We start from the raw sequence: 22,608 nt of genomic DNA on the forward strand, positions 1-22,608 counted from the left end.
TTAAAAGCTTGGTAGAAAAAATACCTAACTGAAGTAAATCTTAGTGAAATAAAGTATGCAGTCCAGAAGAAGGAATCCCAATTTATGATGAAGCACATAATAGAGGTATCCCTGATGGAATTAATGTTTTAATTTACACCATAATGAAACATTTTATAGGAATCCCTAGTAATGTTACATCTAGAATTCATGACCAACTAAGTAATCTTAGGTGTCTAACCTTAAATGATTCCAGATGGTATAAAGATCTTTTTATGTCAAGAGTAATGTTAAGAGGTGATTGTAAAAATGCTTATTGAAAAGGGAAATTTATCAATAGTCTACCCAACCTATTTGCCTATAAAATTCGTGAAGAATTAAGTAATAAAACTGAAATTATAGAATACGATAATCTCACCTACGGAGACATCATAAGCATAATAAGTAAAATAGGATTAAAAATGTGTATAGATATGAAGATAAATAAAAACAAAAACTTCATTTTCAAGTTTTCCCGACAACACAATTTTAAGCTTTTTTTAGAGTGAAAAAAAAAAGTTTTTAAAGTTTTTTACCAAACTATTTTTTTTTTGTTTGAAAAAGTTTTTTAAGCACAAAAAAATACATTTTTAATTTCTTTATCTCATTCCCAAACAGTGAATTTTTTATTAAAATAATAATAAAATGTGATTGATATAATATAAAAAGTAAAAACATTAAAAAAAAAAAAAAAAAAATCTCGAACAAGTGTGCGAAATGGACCCAATTAGGGCTAAAAACAAAAAACAGAAAAAAAATCCAAAACAGTACAAAGAAGAGAATATTGGAACGGACCGTGCGCGGGCCCATGGGCCCGTCCCTGCCTCCTTCTGAATCTTTCTGATAGTTTACCTTTTGGTGCATCTGCCACGTCAGCTATGCTGCCAATGTTAATGACTATGAGCCTTCAAAACTTTGAATTTAAACTCTATTTTTATTATTTACCTTTCATTTCAATTGTTAGATTAAAAGACTTATTACTGTGAAACATGTGAAAGAAGGGTTCCACATTTAGCATGTCCAAACACGTGGGTTTATGATTACAATCTACAGCGGGAAACCCACCAATACATAAAAAGAAAAAATTAACTCAACTTTAATTATTAATGGGGCCTTGTCGCCTAGAGGGTAAAAGTTCACTTTGACAGCAACCTTAGGCTATGTTTGGCAATGGCCAAAAAATAAAATTAATTATTACAAAACAATATATATATTTCATTTTTTCATACTAAACAGAGCCGCCAAACAGAGCCTTAGAACAATGACATGACATAAATTGCTTTAATGGGTTTTTGGATAAATAATGGAGGGAGAAAAAAAAATATGGAGGTTCATGAGTTATCAATTATATTAATACAGGAACATCTAGAATGATGGTTAAATGGTTTAAAAAAATTCTCAAAGTACTTAGACATACACTAGGGTATGAATTCGAATCCCGCAATAAAAATCTTCAAGTCTAATTAGTATAAACCACCTTGATTTTTATTTATGTCTTGGCGGGATTGAATCGGACAATAGTTCAGTCAAACTTGATGGAATACATGCGGTTTTCACTATCTAACGATCACATCTAAATAAAATAATGTTCATGAGCTAAAGATTTGTATGAAATGGGCGGATCTAAAGGCAAAAAGATTGTGTGAGGCCCTCAAATAGATGGGTGATTAGTAATCTTCTTTCTTTTTGAAATTTAGATGCTTATGATTGAGAAGCATCTTATTGTAATAAGCATCAATGATCCAATTGGATTAGTTAATGGAATTTTGGTACGTTGTAGTGGCAGACAAGATAGTGTTCAAAGCCCACAATTTCTTCGTATTAATCGCAGTTTTAAAAGTCTCACTTTTTGGCCTCTCTTTTGTCCTTTTCTCTCCCTCTCTCCCTCTCACTCTCATTGGCATCAATACAATTTCCTTTAGCCAAACTTAACATCTTTTGCTCGGGAAACATTTATGTTTGTTTCGTTCCTACTCATTTTCGGGTTGGCTCCATAAATTTTGAGACCTTAATTACTTTGATTTTTATTGATATTTTGATAGAGTTGGGTCGGATTATAATTCAGTTGCACTTAAGAAAGTTTATGTGGTTTTCATTGTCTAAGCTTCACATGTGCGACTCCTAACGAATAGGTGTTACTATGGTTACGCATAGGTAGAATAGCAACACAATCGGTCTCTCCCGCCTACCTTTTTGTATTTAATTTTTATATAATATTATTTTTATTTAAAAATTATACTTTTTGCTTTTTAGTATGTAAAATTACTAATTATATTGAATTTTTTTTTCTAATATATAGCTAATTTGTTTAATTTGTCTGTCAATATTAGGTAAGATTTTATGAAATTTAATTTTGAAAATTTCTTTTTGCAAAAGCAACTTTAAATGTATTGTCAATTGGTTGGAGAGCACGCCTTATGAAGCTGATGTTACTAATTTGAATCAGTATTCCCTTCTTTCATTTCCTTTGTCTAGACATGTAAAAAAAAAAAAAAAAAAATTCTAATAAATATCCGTAGACAATACTTGCATTAAGAAAGGAATATAGTATTTTTTATATAATAAAGTACGTTAATTGGAGAACTTTTATTTTTTTTTATTTGCAAAGCTTCTTTAAACAATCAAATTAAAGTAAATATTATATTTGGGAAAACTTTCAAGATTAAGACAATTTTTTTTTGCAAACTATCATCTTGAAATGAAATAATTTTACCATTTTTATCATAATTAGGGGAATGGAATCATCTCCATTTTATGGTCAAGATTTAAAATTTATGTATTTAACGGCAAGGGCGATGGTCCCAAAAAAATAATTTTTTTAAATAAAAAAAAATAGAAATTTAAAAATTAAAATTTGCCCTCCCCCCCAAACTAAAGGTTATAGTTTCACCCTTGTCTAATGGTGTATATAGAGTTAATGTTAGCATTTTTTTTTTTTTTTTGATAAATTTAAATAATGTAAAATTGTGTATATTATTAAATGTATTTACTTTAAGTCCTTAGAGACCACGTCTACTAGAAGAGCCACGTCTTCTCATTTGATAGAGATAGATAAATATGGGTTTAATCATTTAGTGAAAAGAGACAAAGTAGGCTGTCTTTTGCACAGATTTAGCATTTGTGTTCGGATAATAAGATAAATTTTCCTGTTGATTCTGGAAGATGATTCAAACCACCTCCAGTCGTAATAAGATGATTAAAAAAATAAATTTAGTCCAAGTCTTTTGATATTATCCTCTAAAGTTTAAAAACTCTCGTTATCAAATTTTTAATTTCTTTTAATTATCTATTTTGGTTAGAATTTTTCTTTCTTTTTTTGTCAAAATACCCAAAATATCCTTTTTTTTATATATATATAAAAAAAAAAAATTGTAAAGATGTTGCAAAAATATTTTTTATAAAAAAATAAACGCATAAATCTTTATAGTTTTTGATTTTGTTTTTTTAATAATAAAAAATATGGGTATTTTAGAAATTTTGACAAAAAAAAAAATAAAAAAATGAAGGAAGTATCCTAACCGAAGGGGATAATTAAAAGAATTTGAAAGTTCGATATCCTTAATTGAAAACTTTTGAACTTCAAAAATACTTTTCAAACGCGTAGAAATTTAAGAGAATTTTGTAAAAAATTTTTAAGAAAAAAAAAGAAAGAAACAAAATATATTTAATGAAGAGAGAGGATCAAATGCTCATCTATATTGTGGACCACTGGAATCCCCAGTGGATATAGGAGAGCCTGTGGGCCCCAGGAGCTGCTAAAAATTGACCACTTAAAAGTTTGGCAGCAGTCAGAAGTCAAAAGTCAAAAGTCAACAGAATATATCAAGTAGATGGAGTGTTGTATGAATGTATTGGTTGGGTGGGGGAAGGGGAATGGAATCCTCCCATGCATGCACATGCTAATTCCATTGAGCCTGCATCCACCCAATCACTTCACTTAACCAAAATTAATGACAAGGAGGAAGAAAAGTGCATTGCATTCAAATATGAAGTGCCATCACAGTTGGAAATCGGATTCGGTGAGAAAAGTTTACTTGACTTGCTGAGCAAGAAAAAGAAAAAAAAAAAAAAAAGATTTGAGACAAAGTAGGCGTCCGACTTTACCTGAAAACCGGCTGTTTATTCTAGAAAATTAAAGCAAAGGTTAGAAAATTAGCTTTATCTTTTAATAATTAGACCAAAATAGATTTGAAAAATTGCTGTATGTGATGCAGCCAAACTTGGAACTTTTTTTTTTTGATTGACTGACTTTTCAAAGCTTCACCTAAACTAGCTAAGCATTTTTATTTGGTACTCCTCCTCAAATATTCTTAGTGGTTTGTGATGTAATATCACACAAGAATTATTGTTCTTTTTTGATTTGACATCGGGTATTCGGAGCGAAGCTCCGACTAATTTTGGGGGTGTACAGGCCCTCGGTAAGGAATTTTTCGCAAGTGCACCTTGACTAATTCAAAGAGCAAACCCTCAGTTCGATGGCCCTAAAAAGCAGTTTGCATTCAATGAATTTCGAACCTAAGACCTTAATGAGCATATTCAAAGTTTCAAGCTATCCAGCCAACCCCTTAGGGTTCACAAGAATTATTATTCTTAAGGAAGTAGAATGAGAATTGGGCAATTTGCAGCTCATTGAGATAATATTGCAGCATTCAAAGAGTGGAATAGTTTAAATCTTCTTCTTTATCTGTTTATTGGGATAAAGACCGTATAGGAGTCAAAGATTATATCGACTTAAGATTTTAGGATAAATAATAATTTAATATGGTACGCAACAAAAGCTTTTACGGCAGTTTTTTCTGTTCATACACATTCATTGGGTGGTTCCCTCCCTTATAATTGCTAGTCTAGTCTCCTGAGCCCTGTGACTGTCATTACCTTTATGTCCCCACTTTCCCTCTCTCCCTCTCTCTTTCTAGCACACATTTTCTTTTCTTTTTTTTTTTTTTTATCCTTTTTTCCTTTTTTTTTTTTTTTTTTTTTGTTGTTGTTTCAAACTTGTGTGGGTGGATTCAAAGTTCAAAGACACTAACAATTATTTTTTTCCAAGGTGGGTCAGTTTGACTGAATTGATGGGGGCCATCCCACAATGATTCTATATTATTAGTTGCAATCTTTTACCCTTTCACTAGGAAATGTGAATAAGATATAAAGATAAGGCCTGTTTTTGGCCCTCTCTACTGTTTGTATCTTGGTGTTCTTTCATCTGATTCCTCCAACATTACATAGACTGCTCCCTCAAATTTCTCATGTGTTGTCTCTCAGTGGGGGCTGCTTTTGCCACTTCTCAAATTCTCCCCACTGTGGACTGTAACTCCTCAGCTCCTCCCTCCTCTCTGCTTGCATCTCTATCTTCTTATATCCACCATTCCTCAATCGATATGAAACAACCCACTATCACCATAACTCTCTCATTTTTTAATCATAAGTGCTTTCGAAGGTTCGTCCTCTAAATCCCACATGTTTCATCATAATATACCAATCTTCTTGCTTCTCAAAATTATTTGTGCAATCTCTGTAGTATCATCCTTTCTGCTCTTGGATCATTAGTATTATTACTTGTTCCATGAAAAAGGCTGATCACATGGCCATTCCCTATCTGTTCAGATGCCCAATTAGTCTAGACTTGTTCAAAGATCCTGTAACTTTATGCACAGGCCAAACGTATGACAGATCAAGCATAGAGAAATGGCTGGCTGCAGGCAATCTCACATGCCCTGTCACAATGCAGAAGCTCCATGATCCATCCATTGTTCCTAATCACACTCTTCGCCACTTGATTGATCAGTGGCTTCAATTGGGTCACCAATTTGATCCAAATTACTTGGCAACAATTGATTCTTTAGCTGCACTCAAACACAGCCTTGAATGTCATCAAGCAACCTTACAAGACAAGCTTCAAACACTCCAAAAGATTCGAGCATTATCTGAAGAATCGCCGTCAACCAATTCTTGTTTGCTCCAATTGGGCTTCTTACCTCTACTTTTGGAACTAGCTTTTGGAAAAGTAAAAGCCAAAGTAGTCTCTCAAGATCATGTCAAATTTGTTGACCAAGCACTTTCATGTGCAATAAAAATGCTGCCTTTGGGTGAACTGGCACCTCTGAATATGCTAAAAGAAGAGTCTAAATTAGCCTCATTCCTAGATTTATTTCAGCACGGCACTTTCATGGTCAAGATAAGCTTGTGTCATCTTATAGAGGCACTACCATCATCCACAGAGACAAAGGAGCTTTGTGATATTCTTGGAAAAACCACCCAACTCTTGCATGAAGCTGTTCTTCTTGCTGCCAATGGTTCTGAGGCTTCTGAGGCTGGAATCAGAGCCTTGTCTGCATTATCTTCCATGGAATCTAATCGAGAGAATTTGGTTCAAGAAGGCGCTGTAGATGGACTCGTGGCATACATTTTAGGTGCTGAAAGACATGAAAAAAGCTTGGCAGCAATGGCAATGGAAACACTAGAGAAGCTCTTACAAGTAGAGAGTGCAAAAGAAGCTTTGGTGAATAACCCAAATGGAGTTAATGCTATTGTTAGAATGGTTTTCAGGGTATCAGATCATGAAGGCAGTGAGAGTGCTGTCAGCTTGCTTATGATCATATGTTATGATTCCTTAAGGGCAAGGGAAGAAGCCATTGGTGCTGGAGTTTTGAGTCAGTTGCTTTTGCTGCTGCAGAGCCAGTGTAATGGTAGGACCAAAACAAAGGCTAGAATGCTGCTCAAGCTGCTTAGATCCAAGTGGGATGAAGATTCAAAGCAGGTGTAGATTATGTAAAAGTATGTGGGGTCTTATATTTCTGTGCTGTGTTGGGTTTCCTGTAACTAAGCATTAATTTGTATAGAGGAATCAACTCATGTTATCTCATCAGGTGTTTAAAATTCAGAAACTTCAAAAGCATTTCATAATATGATTAATAAATTGGCAGATATCTCACAAGTTTGAGGAAAGTTCATTGCTTGACATTGTTACAAATAAACCCATTTCATAATATGATCATTTTATGTCCATATATATATTGAGTAATGATATATATATATATATATATATATATATATATATATATATATATATATATATATATTGAGTAATGCTAGACGTCTCATTTACATCCTCTTTGTATCCTTTAAAACTGATGTACGTAACTTTTAAAATCACCGTTAGATTTGTGATAGATCACTATTGAATTTTAATTCAATGATAATTTTAAAAGTTACATCAAATTTAGAGGGACAAAAATGGGACATGAAGAAGACGTCTAGCATTATATATATATTACCATACAGGAATTTCACTGATGAAATTATGATTCAAAACCCTCAAACATATACACATGGATGTGTTGGGTGTTTTGATAGCCTTAATCATGGATTTTAAACTTATTACACAAACTTTCTTAAGGCAGATATAAAACCTGGGGAGCAAACTTTGTCACCCTAATCCTTCTTTTTAGAGATTGGTTGGAGTTGAAACAGCTGCATCATTATCATCATTTTGGGAAGTGGCAGCCCATCATCTAATTTCTATCTCATGTAAAATCTCAATTTCCAACAATATATAATCCATGGAGGTAACTGTCCGTTTGGGTTTACAACTTCAAAAAGTACGATTTGAAAACACAACTTTTTATAATATAGTTAAGCGTTTAGTAAAATTAAAGTTCAGTATTTAAGATATGTTAAATCATATTTTTTTTTGTTAAAAAAAAAAAAAAGCACCCCTTGCATACGATTTGAAAACTCAGATTTTTCTACGTTTTCAAATTAAAATTTTAAAAACGCACTGCCCAACGTTACACTTTTGTGATTGGGTTTAAAACGCAATTTTCAGAACACATTCATGCCTCGAAAGGGCATATATATATATATATATATATATGAAGAACAAGGAAGAATATCACAAATTGAGGAGTGAAAACAGAGTAGTTTTAACTTGTATCAAGTAAATGGAGCGAAACTACCCAATTCAACTTTATCTGAGAACAAAAGTAAATGCATAGAGGTACATAATACACAATGCAGGACTGCTCATCTGTGTGTTGTGGTGTGGACTCATGTCTAGTCAAGAAAAAGGGACATCATAATAGTGACCCTGACCCACCAAACATTGCTAGCAAGAAGCTTCTTCTTCTTGCCTATTATGGATGGCAGTTTTCTGAACAAAACCACATTGGCAACAGCATCTTTTGTCCAATGGCTGCAATGTTGCCGATGGGACTCTTTGGTCGTCGTATGGATATTCGCTTGTCTTTTGACATTTGTATCATCACACACAGGCAGAGACACAGAGACAGAGAGGGAGGGAGAGAGAGAGAGAAAGGGGCTGGGTTTGCTTTTTGGATTGCCATCACCAAAGCTATTAGATTTAGAGGGTGATTCCTATGCACACTTTTGCCCACTTCAATACAACATATGGAAAAGAAATGGGAGGAGGACCCACAAAAGGCCATACAAGTCAATGGCTAAATGAGGGTGTTCTACCTTTAAGAATAAAGGTTGCAGGCATGCACTCGAGTGTGAGAATTTTCCATATTTTCGGCAAGATGCCACAATCTTTTGCTCCATCACATGCTCAAAGGTTAAACAATTTTGCACCAATTCAAGTGCCTCTGTTTTCACCCTATTCTTGCGCCAATACCGGTTGATTAGACTACTCTACTAGCCCATCCACAAAAGGTCATCAATCAATGTGAATTTTTGTTATCTTTGAGAAAAAAAAGAGTAGGAGGGGCGAGTAACTTCGACCGTGACTATTCTTCTATCTCGGCATGACTATAGCAGCACTTACCCGCCGCAAACTACTCAGGAGGAGCTTAGACAACCCGGGTATGACTATGGTAGCATCTGCCTGTTGAGAACTACTTAGGAGTCTAGATGGCAGAAATCATAGGCGCTATCGCAAGACCAATTGAGCCATAGCCTAACCTAGTATCACTAGGACATTAATAGAACCCAAGGCAGTTAATACTAAACAGGCTTGCGATGAGTCGAATTCATGCCCTAGTACGTGCTCAACCTCTTTAGAAATTTCCTTAAAGACTATGGAATGGTAATAAATCAATGTGAAATTTGCTAGAACTTGAGGAAAGATACCAGTTTGAGGCTACTTTGGCATGGGGACCAAATAAAGTTGCTACAACATATCAAGCATGGTGATTTTCCAACATAAAATCAAGGGAGAACAACTTATTACTATCAAGTTTTTAGGTTTATATAAAATCACTCTTTCAATTCAGATTCTAATTTTTACAATCAATTCTATGAATTCTCCTGTTTTTCAAAATATCATATTGTCCAATTTTTCGTTTATTGTCTAACAAAATATGCATGTGAAAAGAAAAAGATACTCAAAATATATTATAAAAGAAAAAAAGAGAGTTGATGATAGGTGCATGGGGCCACCTGCACCAGTCCGCTAGCTAGTGCAATGAAGGCTACCTCACCCACAATTCCCATCCCGTAACGTCTTAATATATATATACACCCAGGCTCCTACGCATCTAATCTATGGCCTATGGGGTATTGAAGTTGGGTGTTTTTTTCTTTCTTATTTTTTCCTGAGCAAAAAGGGTAGGTCGGAAAAACCAATTGTCGCTATCCTACTTGGGCGTGACCATAGTAGTTGAGTGTTAATTCTTGAAATATTAACTCCAATATGTGTAAGTTCATTCGAACGGACTTAATAAACTATCTTTTTATGATTATTTAACGAAATTCCCTAATAACGGGGTTTTTATAACAAAATAATAGTTCAATGTGGCTGAGCGTGACAAGTATTAATTCACGGGAGCAACTTCAAAACGCGTGTCAATTTATAGAAGGAAAATGTAATAAATTAAACCAAGAAAGTTTTCTAGTTGCAAACTAATTTAATAAACCATCGTTTTATGATTATTTCCATTTCAGAAAAGAACAAGATAGCGATTTATATTGAGAATAAAAGAGGGCTCAGATCATATACCATTTTGAATGTTAGTTCACTTACTGAGCCGTACGTGAACTCACATTTTCAACTATAAAATGTTATTTGACAGAGATTGCAGCACATGATTAGGATGAGCAAGAGTAGGCAATAACTATGGCCTAGAATGTTTTGATTGTACAACTTTTGGGTCCAGTTGGAAAATAATGCCATGATGGGATTAGGTTTAGTTGGATGACCGATGACATAAATGTTTTGATAGGTAATTACAACTTATTCAGGTCTATAGTAACTCTGATATGTAAGCAAGGTATATAGTTTGAATACACAATGTAAATAGTTAATAGTTATAGACAATATCTATGGATGTTTATGTTTAGAGCTTCTGTGCACTTTGTGAATGTCAAAAGTTTTTTGTTATTTTTTTTATTTTTACAAAAATAGCAATTTCCGCTTATCAGGGAGCATTACATATCACACCATCTGTTGGCATATGGAACGATCCCACTCACACTCCTCTCCAGATGGGTGGATTCGCTTCTCGTGCTCCACCAATGAGGTGCACCCCTAACATAGAGGGTGTGTGGGGCATCTTATCTCTTTATTGGGAGCGCAGCTCCCTTTTATAGGAAGGTGGGGTGACCTCCAAACCCTGTAGCAAAGTTTGGTGACCAACCACTTGCCATCACCTTTTTATTTTTTATTTTTTATTTTTTTTTGGAGATAAATTCATAGTTTTTATGAATTCAGTTAAAAATAGACTGAAAATTGAACTACTTAAAAATAAAATAAAATAAAACACAAGAAACTTATTGATAGTGTGATATAGTCTCTAAAATAAAAACTATTGACTTTCCAGCAAAGCTACAGACATCCAATTAATTTTTTTAATAGAAGTGAGAGGTCCGAGAAATGCTCTAGGGGTTAATATATACTCCTTATTTAACCAATCTCATCCTACAAATTAACCAATAGATTTGGTGACTTATGTGAACCCTACATAAGTCAATAGTCGACCCCACAAATATAATAGTTGATCTATTGAATTTGTATGAGAATATGAGCTAAATATGAAAAACTTATTGATCCTTAGTATTTCTCGGGGACGCCCCACCGTTTGTTGGGGGAATGGAGTTGTAGATCAAAAAGAAAAGGAATTGTAAGTTGATAAAGATGGAAATTGATCAAGCAGAACATATTTCAGCAAAAACCATCATTCACACACGCCATTTCTTCACTAATAATTTGTTGAAGTAGTACAATATTGAGTAATTTTAATTTAAAACGGTCATTAGCAAGTAAAAGTGACCTAAAAATCTAAAAGTGGCCATGCTGTATTGTCTTGTGTGATAACAACTTGTATAAGATATAATACAAAACCCTAGGAAAGACTGATGAACTGTTGCAAAGAACTGACCAAACTTGGAGGCCAATGCTTTGTTTCTTTTACATAAGAAACGTCTGTGTAGTGAGGATCAAGTAGAGTTGCAATGGTGAATTGGTTTTCTGCTTGCAGTAGAGCATGCTTGTCCACATATAAGGCTGCTGCTAGAGCTGCATGGACTTCTGCAGAATACCCCAACAAACATGTACAACAACAAAAGAATGTTACACTAAACAAAACATGTTTCTCCTCTCAAACATTTTGGGAATGTATATCACCACCAGAAATACCTGGATATCCCTTAAGAGAAATGGACACATCCTCCATTTCTGCAATTGCCTCTTGTCTGTCACCAACCTCGTACAAAGCCAATGCTCTCCCCACTCTTGCATAGTCTGCGAAAGCAAAGTCTTTGTATTTTTCAACCACCTGAAGTGAGATATAGTAATGATGTCAATTGTGAAACTTCTTGCACCTTTCTTGTATGATGATTAGGTTAAAGTAAAAATAATTTTCTAATAGCATTTCAATTTGAAATTTCACTCATTTTTTAAGTGCTACTCTTGCAAACAACATATTTGACCTGATTAAATCATATTTGTATGATTCATAAAAGAAAGACAAGGGCATATGATGATGCACCATAGATAATGGAACCCACTAGAATCTCATATCAGTAATTCCACTATTAACATAATGAAGAATATGCACGTATCAATTTCAAAAGTGGAAAAATCCATAAAGATGTGATGATTTGGATTCTTAAACATAAACTAGAAGCAAGATCTGTATTACTCGTATCATTATAAGCATTACTGACTGCTACGTAGTCTCAGTTTTTTCATATCTGAACCGTGTAGACTAGAAAGATTCTGTAGATACAGAAGCACTATAGTGAGTAGCACAGAAGATGAGCACAAGGAAAAATCTGATTTATATCTGAATTAAATGTGTTATATGAGCTAATGTAATCAAGAATACAGAGAGGTGGTAGACTCCATTTGCATGAAAAAATAAAGTATACAATTGTCCCCAGACATCTGGAAGGAAATTTATCAAAATTATCATCTGACTTCCAGAGACATGCTTCTGAATCATATTTCACATAGAATATCAACAGAATTTCACTATCCTGTCGTAGAGATCCATACCCAACTTCTGTGGACGCTTACGTAAATAGTTCATACTCAAAGTATGGGCATTTCTGAGGAAGTACTTATTAGTTATTTCTTCTTCTAAACTTTTAACATACTACAACATAAAAATATTGAAGAAATGCATCAATTAATTATAGCTATATGTTTATCTGCTTTGCACACCACTACAATCTTCCATTCTTCCCTGCATAAGATAGGTATATAGCATATACTTAAAAATTATGTCCATCATCTGCTAGATTAAATGCCAGAAAACCTTAACCAGAGAAATTAAATATCATTTAACAACAATCCTGGCAAAAAAAAGTGCTGTAAACATGTCAAAATTCATTTCCCTGGTTATTTATTGTCTGCATTTGATTAAACCTACATGACCTTCAATAAAATATCAACATTTCAGTCCTAATAATACATGCCTCATTCGACAAATCAAACATCCTCCATTTAAATTTTTTTTTTTTTTTTTTTTTAAAAAAAAAAAAAAAATCTATTGAAACTAACGGAATCCTGCTAAATAAATCAAAATAGAATAAATGAAAAAAGCAGCCGGAAAAAAATGCAAAAACAAAATTAACATCCAGTTCCAATAATGTTGTCAGATTGGCGTGCTGTCAGGGAGCCTTCCTCCACCTAAGGCAACACCTCTTTTACAAGCTAGTCTCTCGCAAAATCTGAGAAGTGTACTGGAAAAACTTATACAATGTTCTTTGTATCCGTCATACCTATGAATCAATTATGCCGTGCGTATTCATGGATATCTTGAACCATGCAATGGGTGTGTTTGTGCCATAGAGTGGGATACGTTTATATAAGTAACAGCCCCCCAGCCCACCCCACAATTACAAATGAAAGTAACAAAATGGAGGACAATCAACATATTGATGGTTCTAGGTTATCCTGATATGAACAATCACTGGCAGTACCTTGCTAGTTGCTTCAATTTCAGGGGAAGAAAACCAGACAACAATATGGGGTGTGCACTGCCTTTAAAATTACCAATCTTATCTGTGCTCTTTAGCATGTATGCCAGCCCTATTCTTACTGACAACCAGAATTTCATATGCTGCCTTGTCTCCAAAGACTATATTCTACATATTGCCGATCGCTTTATCAGAGCAGTGGATTTGACTCTTCCAATTTCCAAACACACGCACAGAACAATTCATTCTCAGCCAGAACGTTACAAAAAACATGCTACTGGTAGAAAAGATCACTTGGCCTCGAAGGTTAAATTTAATAGTGACCAATGAATCATTTTCAACTAATATGTTTTGGGACCAAAGTCAGCAGTGGCATCACTAAACCCAAAAGGGAACAAATCTTTGAACAAGATAAAACCAACATATGTTTCTTGATTATAAGCAGCACAAATTATGTCAATTTAATTCAGATTAATAGTTCATGCGTACTAAAAAGTCCCGGTGAATCATTATAAAACTTGTAAACAAATCTTTTCAAGAAGAAACATGAATTAAAATTGAACGAACACTAAAATTCTGTTTGGTTGCTAAGAAACATCTTGAATACAAGGAAAAAAAAAATTACAGACTTCAAAAACTCTCAGCTTAGTTTTTCAACACTTCTCTGAGCAACCAAACAGAACCCAGAAAGCAAACAGCGTAGGTACCTGAGTATAATATCCAAGGGCTTGGCTAAAGTCACCCTTAGCCTGCAACTCCCTCCCTTTATCCAACAAATCCACAGCTTCTGATACTCTCCGAGAAATCGCGGCACTTGCTTCTCTCTCGGTGGAACTCACCGGGTCGAAGCTGTCGAGAGCATAACAAGAACTGGTATTACTTGGAGGAGAAAGGAGGATAGTAGGTAGGGAGAGAGAGAAAAGGAACAAGCGCCTGTTGGGTAATGGGGTTTTCAAGATGGGTTTTAGGTGTTTAACGTTTGAGTTAATGGTGTTGGAGTTCCGATGTGAAGAAGAAGAAGAAGGAAGAAGAAGAAGAAGATTGATAATGGGTGCTTTAGAAGCAACCATGTTTGCTTGGTTTTGGTGGCAAAACTTGGGTTTCTTTCTTAATATTTTGGTCGGCAAGGCCAAGTGGGTTTTTTTGTTTGTTTCACTCCGACAAGTTCAGTTTAATAGTTTATCTTAGTAGTATTTGAACTTTTAAGCAATAAGTTTTAAGGTTAACAGCTCCCCCAACGAAAAGCATGTTTGCAATTGCAGGGGTATACATCGTTCTAAAGGGTAGTTTTTTTTTTTTTTTTTTTTTTTGCCTCAAAACCGCCCGTCACCACCCTAAACAGTTTTTGACTCACCGTAATTTTTGATCCTATCCACCCATACACAACTGCCTGAGACAGGAGGCGTGAGCTGCGGCAGCTGGTGAAAGGGGAAGGCGGGGGAGCTGTGGTGAGAAGAGAAGGGGGCATCCTCAGAGGGCGGCAGGTAAAAGGTTAGATTAAGGGACTTTTGTAACTTTATTTGGACAAAAAGGCTCATATATATATAGCGGAGAGGAGAGTAGCCGCTTCCTCCTACCTTGAGCCCCACCACCCGCCTAGTCCATCTGCCTGCAACACCAGTGGGCAGGCAGAAGGATGGCGGAGCAGCCGGTTTTTCACTGGCCCACCTGTACAGTCCTAATGATCACCAGCAGTACTCACCAGTAGGGGCTGTGCCACTGTATAGTTGTGTCTTAAGAGGTCTTTAAAACGCCAAACTCAAGATAGTGAATTGAAGGGCCGGAAAAGGGGTCTCTCCATAAATTGCTCTGCTAACTTTCGATTTCACTGAACATATAAATATAAAGGTACATTTGCTAATGAGTTGGCCAACATTCTGTACAAATGGCCCATTCAACATTCAGCACGAGTACTAGCTATCATCCTTGAAACTGATTTTGATGGAACCCAAATCACAAACTCTTTTGTACAATCGCATAGAATCAATATAATCGATCGGTGATTCCTTCCGGGCTTATACTAAGGATACTTCAATATTGCATATAAATAGTCTCCAAAGCAGAAATCACAACACTATTTTACATGTAACTTGCAATTAATGTCAAATAATCATTTTTTAAAAAAAAAAACACTTCTTCAATGATTCGGAGAAGAATCAAAATACTGGTTAGAGATCCGGAAGTTGGAGAAACGAGAGGCGGATAATCAGCATCAGCAACAACTGCCTGTGGATGCATCAGGCTGCGGGGGCTTCTCTCTAAAGATGTTCTTTTTCATCCCTTTAGAGCCCTCAGCTAGGAGGCTAGGTGTATCCAATATCTGCATATGATTGCCATCATCATTCATGCCGTCATTCGTTATGTTGTTAACAAGATAATTTGTACAAAGACATAATTATTCAAGCACTGAGCAAATTTCAACATTCTGTCCCATTTCGATAGCCTATATGCACAGACAACTTACATGTACAGTAATAACATTTTCTTTTTAAATAAAAATATCCTGTCTTCAAATCAGGAATTGTTTCAAATACGTAGGTACCATATATACATACTATTAACATTGTTGAACATAAACAAGCTTGCCAACTTCCATTTTCTTAAAAGGTACAAGATGAAGTAAGTTTATCACCCTCCATACCTTTAAAACAAGCTCTTCAAAGCACTGCTGTACATTAACTTGAGTTTTAGCACTGCATTCAGTAAATAGGCATCCATATTCCCTAGCAAAGTCTATTCCCTCTTTCTTTGTTACAACCCTATCGCTTTCCTGAAAAAGAGAAAGGAGTCACATGCATGAAATCCTCAAATATTGCATAATACTGATTATTTTCATTTGGCTCTATTTATATATTTACTTCTGGCTGACGAATGGAGAAGAACAAGTGATATAGTACAAATTAACATCATACACATGAAGCAAGGTGGAAGACAAGCTCATATCCAATAGATATGCATTCCAGGCTATTTAGCATTAATACTTCTAGATGGACATCCTATAGGAATACTTCTCGGATACTTCTTGGTGCAGATCCACTGCTTCATATACAAATCGAAATCTCAGAATAATAATCTGATCTATCAAAACGCATATAGTTTCTAGGATATTCTTGATAAAGTATCATATATAATTTGAACGTTAGGATATGACCTTTTTTAGTATATAGTAATAGAAGGAAACGTAAGTGATTGAACTGATACACAATAAAAGTAATGGAGTTTTTAGCGTGGATGTGTCTATTCTAGACCATAACCTACTCTTTTGAAATTTGCAGGACTCGTATCATATCATGCTCTAAAAGAAGCGCCTAAAACAGGGCATCTTTGTGATGTAGCATTTTGTGTAGAGAAGCATAAAACCATCTATCATTTGAATTTTGGAACAAATCATTCTAAATTATGATACTCTTTCCAGTGGCCTTGTAGTGTGGGGGCATTTCTTCTCCTTACAAAAGTGGAGGCCTGGGGTTCAACCCACTGTGATTACCAAATTTTGGAATTAAACATTCCCCTATTTTTTTTCTTTTTTTAAAGAAAAAGAAAGACCGCCTCTTGAACCATTCTGCAGTGGTTCTTTTGCAAAATAAATGTAGGAGAAAAATTTTTGAAAAAAAAAAAAAAAAAAAGTTCCAACAGACATGTTTTGGTGATAATTGAATTTTCATGTAAAGTAGTGAATAATCCCAATATTTGGCAAACAATTTCTCTAGTAATCTCTAATCTCTTTATGAAAAGGAAAGAAAAGGAGCACAGACAAATGCAAAGACACATACAAACAACGCATGTGTGCCCACACATACACAGACAAAATCTTACAGAGAGGGGGATCACAGTGCTTGTTTAACAATTTTGCCTTCACTATGCGTTTACAGTTTCAATGGAAAACCTTAAGCATCAATATAAAACCTTTTCCTGTCATTCTTCTTGTATTCTCCCTTTTTCTTTTTCTTTTTTTCCTAAAAAAAACAGAAAAAAAAAACCAAAAAAAAAAGAAAAGAAAGAAAGAGGTAAACAATACTCGCAACCACACTGGACTGAACCCACAAAGCTCACCCTCCATCACTTGTCAAATGAGGGCGGAGATATCATTTATTACAAATACCATTTGCTACTTTTCCTGCCAAACCTTATTGGGAATATCCATTTGCACCATAACATAGAGAGTAAAGAAAGAATAATTGAAAAATAAAGATAAGATAAAGAACACTTGAATCTGTAAATCTCCCCAAGAATTACCTTATCAACCTTGTTGCCAACAAGCATCTTGATGCAGTCTTGATTTGTCGAGTAAAGATCTATTTCCTTGGCCCACACCTCAGAGAGGTTTGTAAAGGTTTCTCGCCTTGTTACGTCATAAACTGTTGCAATTACAAAACCAGATCAACATTAGAAAGTAATAAGAAAATAATTATTGTGACAGGCCAACTGAACACCAGAATACTTTAAACTTGATAAGCTTACACATTAACATCTTCTCATAACTAACTATTTCCACCACTAATTTTTTTTTTTTCTTTTGGAAAGAACACTATTTCAAACATACTTCCAACCATTAATAATGAGATCTCAAGATGTTAGGTTGGCGGGGCACCAAAATCAGTGGGGAAAGGGAAGTCAGTTGCACCAAAATAAGATAAAATGACAACGCACTAATATATATATATGCTACTTAGAAACCAAGCCTAGAACAGTTAAACTATATATTGATGGCAAAACTTAAAGTTAAAGCTAAAGTTGATAGCAGGATGATTCGAGCCAAGCATACTCTTAGCAGCTTGTCGTCAATGAACAACATATAAAGGATAAACTTGTGCTATCTACAATACAGATCCCAATTAAAGAGATACAACGCTATTCATGGGGTAATTTGATTTACTTTTCTCATTTAACAAACTTGTCCAACTAAAATTGATATCTATAGTTCCTGAAATGATCAAGAAAACTGGTTCGTGAATATAATGAATAACTCAATTGAATAGATCTGAAACTCCTTGCTTCAGCATAAATTTTACATGGATTGCATGAAACCCACCATAATCCCCATTCTCCCATAACAATACCTGTAACGCCCTAATTTTCTAGCAAGTATATTTAGATCTGAGCACCACCCAGATAAATCCATCTTGAAAACCCCATGAAAAAGAAACATCTAGTTAATGCTCAATTTCATGTGAAAACATTGTATAAAATTATACAGGAAAGAAAATACCTTATGAAGAAGAAGAAGAAAGAAATAAAATTTTATAGTGAATACCATACAAGCCAACCCTGATGGAGTTGGTCAAGTAATTAAAACAAGGGAAGGTAACCCTTGAACTCAAATAAACAATAGAAGAAATATATTTCTGTAGTGGGGTAAATGAACTCAATTCGCCACATAATGCGAATTGCAAACTCAGAACCATTAAAAGTCCATCCATTTCGCTCTTAACTACACTAGTGGTTTATCTAAAAAATCTACAATAATCAGGGAAAAATATTTTAGAGGTCCTAGGGTTTTTAATGGAATCTTTTATCAAATCACTCCCTAAGGTTTAAAATTTCTCAAATGACTTCTTAAGGTATGCTCCATTAATAAACCACTCCTTCCATACACATGTCGCTAGGGTTTTTAATGGAAATTGTAACACATAAGCATAAGAAGGGGGTCGGGGTCATCCCACCGCTAGTGGAGTTAGCCCACCCACCCCAGCAGAGGAGTGGAGTGAGATCCACCTACCCCTTTGCTGGGGAGGCCACCCACCTAATACTTCACTCCACCCCAGCAGAGGAGTGGAGTGAGACCCACCTACCCCTTTCTTTTCTTTTGTTCATTCCTTTTTTTCCCCATTTTCTTTTCTTTTCTTTTTGCCATGCTGTAGGTGTGAAACAATTTTATTAGGTTTGACGTGATCTTACGCCTGTCACAATTTCCGCTAAAAACAAGTGTATGGAGAGAGCGATTTGATGGCAAAGCATAAAAGATCAAACCCTAAGGACCTCTACAATATTTTCCCAAATACTTGCAACATCATTGTTTATTGAGAGAGCCACTATCCTATAGAATAATCACCACATCCTCAAGCAATCCACGATCCATGACAAATCTGCTTTATCACTCAATGCGAGACATTAAAAAGAAAAGAAAAGAAAAAGTTCTTCCAATACTTCACTTGAAACTACACAACAAACAAAGTACTCATTCTCCCCTTTACCCATATCCCCTGCACATATGTTTATAGTCACTGGTGTTGCCTTTGCACTGTGACTATAAACTTATGGAAAGTGAGAGCTATTACAATCAAGTCCAACTTTCTGCCTCTGTCATGGGGGAAAAAAGTAGCACTGGTCACCTAATGTAATTAATCCAATACTAACTCAACCTTGTCTATTAAGCAGATGAAAAAGTATGCTAATATCCACCAGAATAAGAATAACTAGACGTTTATGACATCTTACAATTATAATACATAGGTGTTGCTTCATATTGTTGTTCCCTAGAGGTTGACTTCCACTCAATCCATGGCATTGAAACACAAGGACACACCAAAGTTTAATGGAATTTGTTGTATTTAAATCTTAAATTGCTGGAAACGAGGACTTTCCTTCACATACATTACAGGAAAGCCACTAAAGCTTAATTTTCAAGATTTGAAAGCAATATCCTGTTCACAAATTTGTAATGAGGCATTAACCGGCAAGGTTACCATATTAAAACTAACACAAACAGCTCTAGGTGAGAATAGAATATAGAAATTATGGAGAAAATAATAGTTACCCATAATGACTCCTTGTGCACCTCTGTAGTATGAACTTGTCAATGTTCTGAATCTCTCCTGACCAGCTGCGTAATTAAAAATTAAAATTAGATATATTTGACCACAGCAATACTTAGCCTGTATGAGAAAGTGATTAAACAACTCTTTTCCTAAAGGTCCAGTATAAGAAAAAGAACATAAGATTGGAATATCTTAACTTATCTAGCTGACCAGATACGTAGTCTAATTAGCAATGAAACTAGACAATGAATTCTGATGATAGTATACAAATTATACATGTCTGATCCTCAAGACCAAAAATCAATATTCTGGTCAAAAGGTCAAGCAAAATGATCTAGAGGATGATGTAATAATAACCAATATCATTACTTTACGTAAGGCTCAATGGGTGCCTCTGGATGCATATGTTAATTCCCCTCACACCACATTTGGAGATATAAGTGTGAAGGAGTCTGAAATCATATCCTGTGATGAGCCTCCCTCATCAAAATAAAATATAATAATTGGCAGTTTATTTTTGTTACAAATATGTCTTCATACAGTACAAGGTTTGTCATGTAGCTAATGCATTTTAACACATTGTTCCCATAGCAAGAGCTTCTTGGGTCAATAGAACTTGACCTGACATTTGACTATTTGGCTAAAAAGTAAACACAACTGCTTAACCATATTCCTGTATGAGCACACACAGGCAAGTCTTTTTGTGTAATAAAATAAATGACAGTTACTGCAAAATAATGAATAAATGGAGAAATGGCCATGCACATGAGCACGCATTTGGAATTACCTGTATCCCAGATTGCAAGCTTCAGCTTTTTGCCACCAACATTAACATATTTTACTTTGAAATCAACACCTGCATAAGAAAGCAAAGAAGAGGCATAAATCAAGACATAAAAGAAAAGCAACCAGCAAATTATTATGATGTTATAGTAATGAGTTAGTTGGTCATAAGATAACATTGTAATAGTCATGTTCCCCATAAGCCAATAATATTAACTGAGACTAGAGAAACAAAGAAAAGGGATACAAAGACAAAGATTTTGGTCCATTAACCATGGCACATACGATTTCCAATCAATGGAAAAGCACATATTCTGTCAAAAGTATGCCCATATTATTCTGTCAAAAGTATGCTCATATTATTCTGTCAAAAGTATGCCCATATTTGTTGATCTAACATAACGCTAAAAAATGTACTGAGAAAATATCTCTAGGGAAAATTCTATATATGTGTGCCAAAGAAGAAGTGCTCCCTTCGCGCAATTATCTATGCAACAAAAGCAAATAATCATAAACTTCAAATCAAATTTGTCATTATTAGAGGTCCAAGAAAACCAAATGTATTGATCAGCCGAGCCTATGAAAACTATATGCATTAGTTGTTTGCCATTTCATATTCTTAACACCACAAGAAAAACTAAAGAATCAATTAACTTTTCCAATTTCTTTTTCTCTTCCATTTTCTCAGGAACAATACTACACAGTAAAAAAAGTAATGCTAACCCAGAGTCCCATTACCCATCAAAATAAAATTTTCTTGTTCCATTTCATAAATGAGCATGCACGTCCAAAATATCCAAATCCAAAAATCAAGATGAACTCGAGTAAGAAGACTCACCAATTGTGGGCGACAGATCTTCAAACGAATCGGACGTAAAACTCAAAAGAAGACTACTCTTCCCAACCCCCGAATCCCCAATCATCAACAACTTGAACAAGTAATCAAACTCGGGCTGATTCAAAGGCGTTCCCATTGGAGTTCACTCTCAAACAATGCTTTTACCCAAAAGATAGAACCTGATTTCCTCCAACACCACAACCAGCAACGGTGCACCTAATAAGGATCTGGGAACATCAATATAGCATCAGAGACACATCTATCTTACGAAAAAAAGAAAAAAAAAAAAAAGAAAGAGCCAACAACAACAAAAAACCAAATTTTACACCCAAAAAAGAAAAAAAGAGAGACCCAGTTCAGCGATTATAATGTTCTTACAACCCAGAAAAATGATGAACGAGCTGAGACAAGTAATGGTATTTACATCCAATATCGTTACAAGTCAACAAGACACTGAAATTTGGTTTTTTTCACTGAAATTCAATTCAAATATATGGGTCAAAGCATGAGTCATAATATTAGAAATTGCATCGATCACTTCAAAGAATACATTATATTAAAATTCTTCAGCAATTCAACCTAGCACTGCACTTATTGAAAACGAAGATCACATACACAAATACATATGGATACATACAGGAAACTCTAATACCTGAAACGAGAGGAAATCCAGAAAGAGGAGATGAAGATCAGAGAGAGAGAATGAGGTTTGGAGAGATTGATTGAGTTGAAAGGCAAATCTTCCGAGAAAAGAAACTGCTGGTAAAGACTATAAATGGGGCTAGAAACGGAATTGCGACACTTTTCTTTTCTTTTCTTTTTTAGTACTGTTAA

The 22,608-nt window shown here is 34.8% G+C and overlaps 3 protein-coding genes across 3 annotated transcripts; 1 reads left to right on the forward strand and 2 right to left on the reverse strand.

Moving 5' to 3' along the window:
* Positions 1-5,482: 5,482 nt before the first annotated feature.
* On the forward strand, positions 5,483-6,951 carry LOC132166218 (U-box domain-containing protein 26-like). Its single transcript, XM_059576998.2, has one exon. It carries the CDS (start codon positions 5,582-5,584, stop codon positions 6,779-6,781), a length of 1,200 nt encoding a protein of 399 aa, XP_059432981.2. The 5' UTR covers positions 5,483-5,581; the 3' UTR covers positions 6,782-6,951.
* A 4,199-nt stretch (positions 6,952-11,150) lies between these two features.
* On the reverse strand, positions 11,151-14,592 carry LOC132166193 (uncharacterized). The gene is made up of 3 exons (XM_059576972.2): positions 14,103-14,592; positions 11,609-11,747; positions 11,151-11,500 (listed from the first exon to the last, which is right to left on the reverse strand). The coding sequence occupies exons 1-3, from the start codon at positions 14,463-14,465 to the stop codon at positions 11,316-11,318; spliced, it is 687 nt and encodes a 228-aa protein (XP_059432955.1). The 5' UTR covers positions 14,466-14,592; the 3' UTR covers positions 11,151-11,315.
* A 761-nt stretch (positions 14,593-15,353) lies between these two features.
* On the reverse strand, positions 15,354-22,554 carry LOC132165625 (ras-related protein RABC1). The gene is made up of 7 exons (XM_059576265.2): positions 22,427-22,554; positions 21,775-22,001; positions 20,941-21,009; positions 20,153-20,218; positions 17,632-17,753; positions 16,037-16,165; positions 15,354-15,715 (listed from the first exon to the last, which is right to left on the reverse strand). The coding sequence occupies exons 2-7, from the start codon at positions 21,908-21,910 to the stop codon at positions 15,608-15,610; spliced, it is 630 nt and encodes a 209-aa protein (XP_059432248.1). The 5' UTR covers positions 21,911-22,001; positions 22,427-22,554; the 3' UTR covers positions 15,354-15,607.
* Between the last annotated feature and the right edge of the window lie 54 nt (positions 22,555-22,608).

The sequence above is a fragment of the Corylus avellana genome, chromosome 11 (assembly GCF_965113065.1).
Source record: "Corylus avellana chromosome 11, dhCorAvel1.hap1.2, whole genome shotgun sequence".
NCBI classification, from domain to species: Eukaryota; Viridiplantae; Streptophyta; class Magnoliopsida; order Fagales; family Betulaceae; genus Corylus; species Corylus avellana.

Coding starts and splice junctions, on each gene's coding strand:
- LOC132166218 (XM_059576998.2), top strand. CDS start 5,582: ATGAAAAAGGCTGATCACATGGCCATTCCCTATCTGTTCAGATGCCCA.
- LOC132166193 (XM_059576972.2), bottom strand. CDS start 14,465: ATGGTTGCTTCTAAAGCACCCATTATCAATCTTCTTCTTCTTCTTCCT. Junction 11,748..14,102: donor CCCTTGGATATTATACTCAG/GTACCTACGCTG, acceptor ATCTCACTTCAG/GTGGTTGAAAAATACAAAGA. Junction 11,501..11,608: donor TTCTCTTAAGGGATATCCAG/GTATTTCTGGTG, acceptor GGTATTCTGCAG/AAGTCCATGCAGCTCTAGCA.
- LOC132165625 (XM_059576265.2), bottom strand. CDS start 21,910: ATGGGAACGCCTTTGAATCAGCCCGAGTTTGATTACTTGTTCAAGTTG. Junction 17,754..20,152: donor TGCACAAGGAGTCATTATGG/GTAACTATTATT, acceptor TAATTGCAACAG/TTTATGACGTAACAAGGCGA. Junction 16,166..17,631: donor TTGGCAACAAGGTTGATAAG/GTAATTCTTGGG, acceptor TCTCTTTTTCAG/GAAAGCGATAGGGTTGTAAC.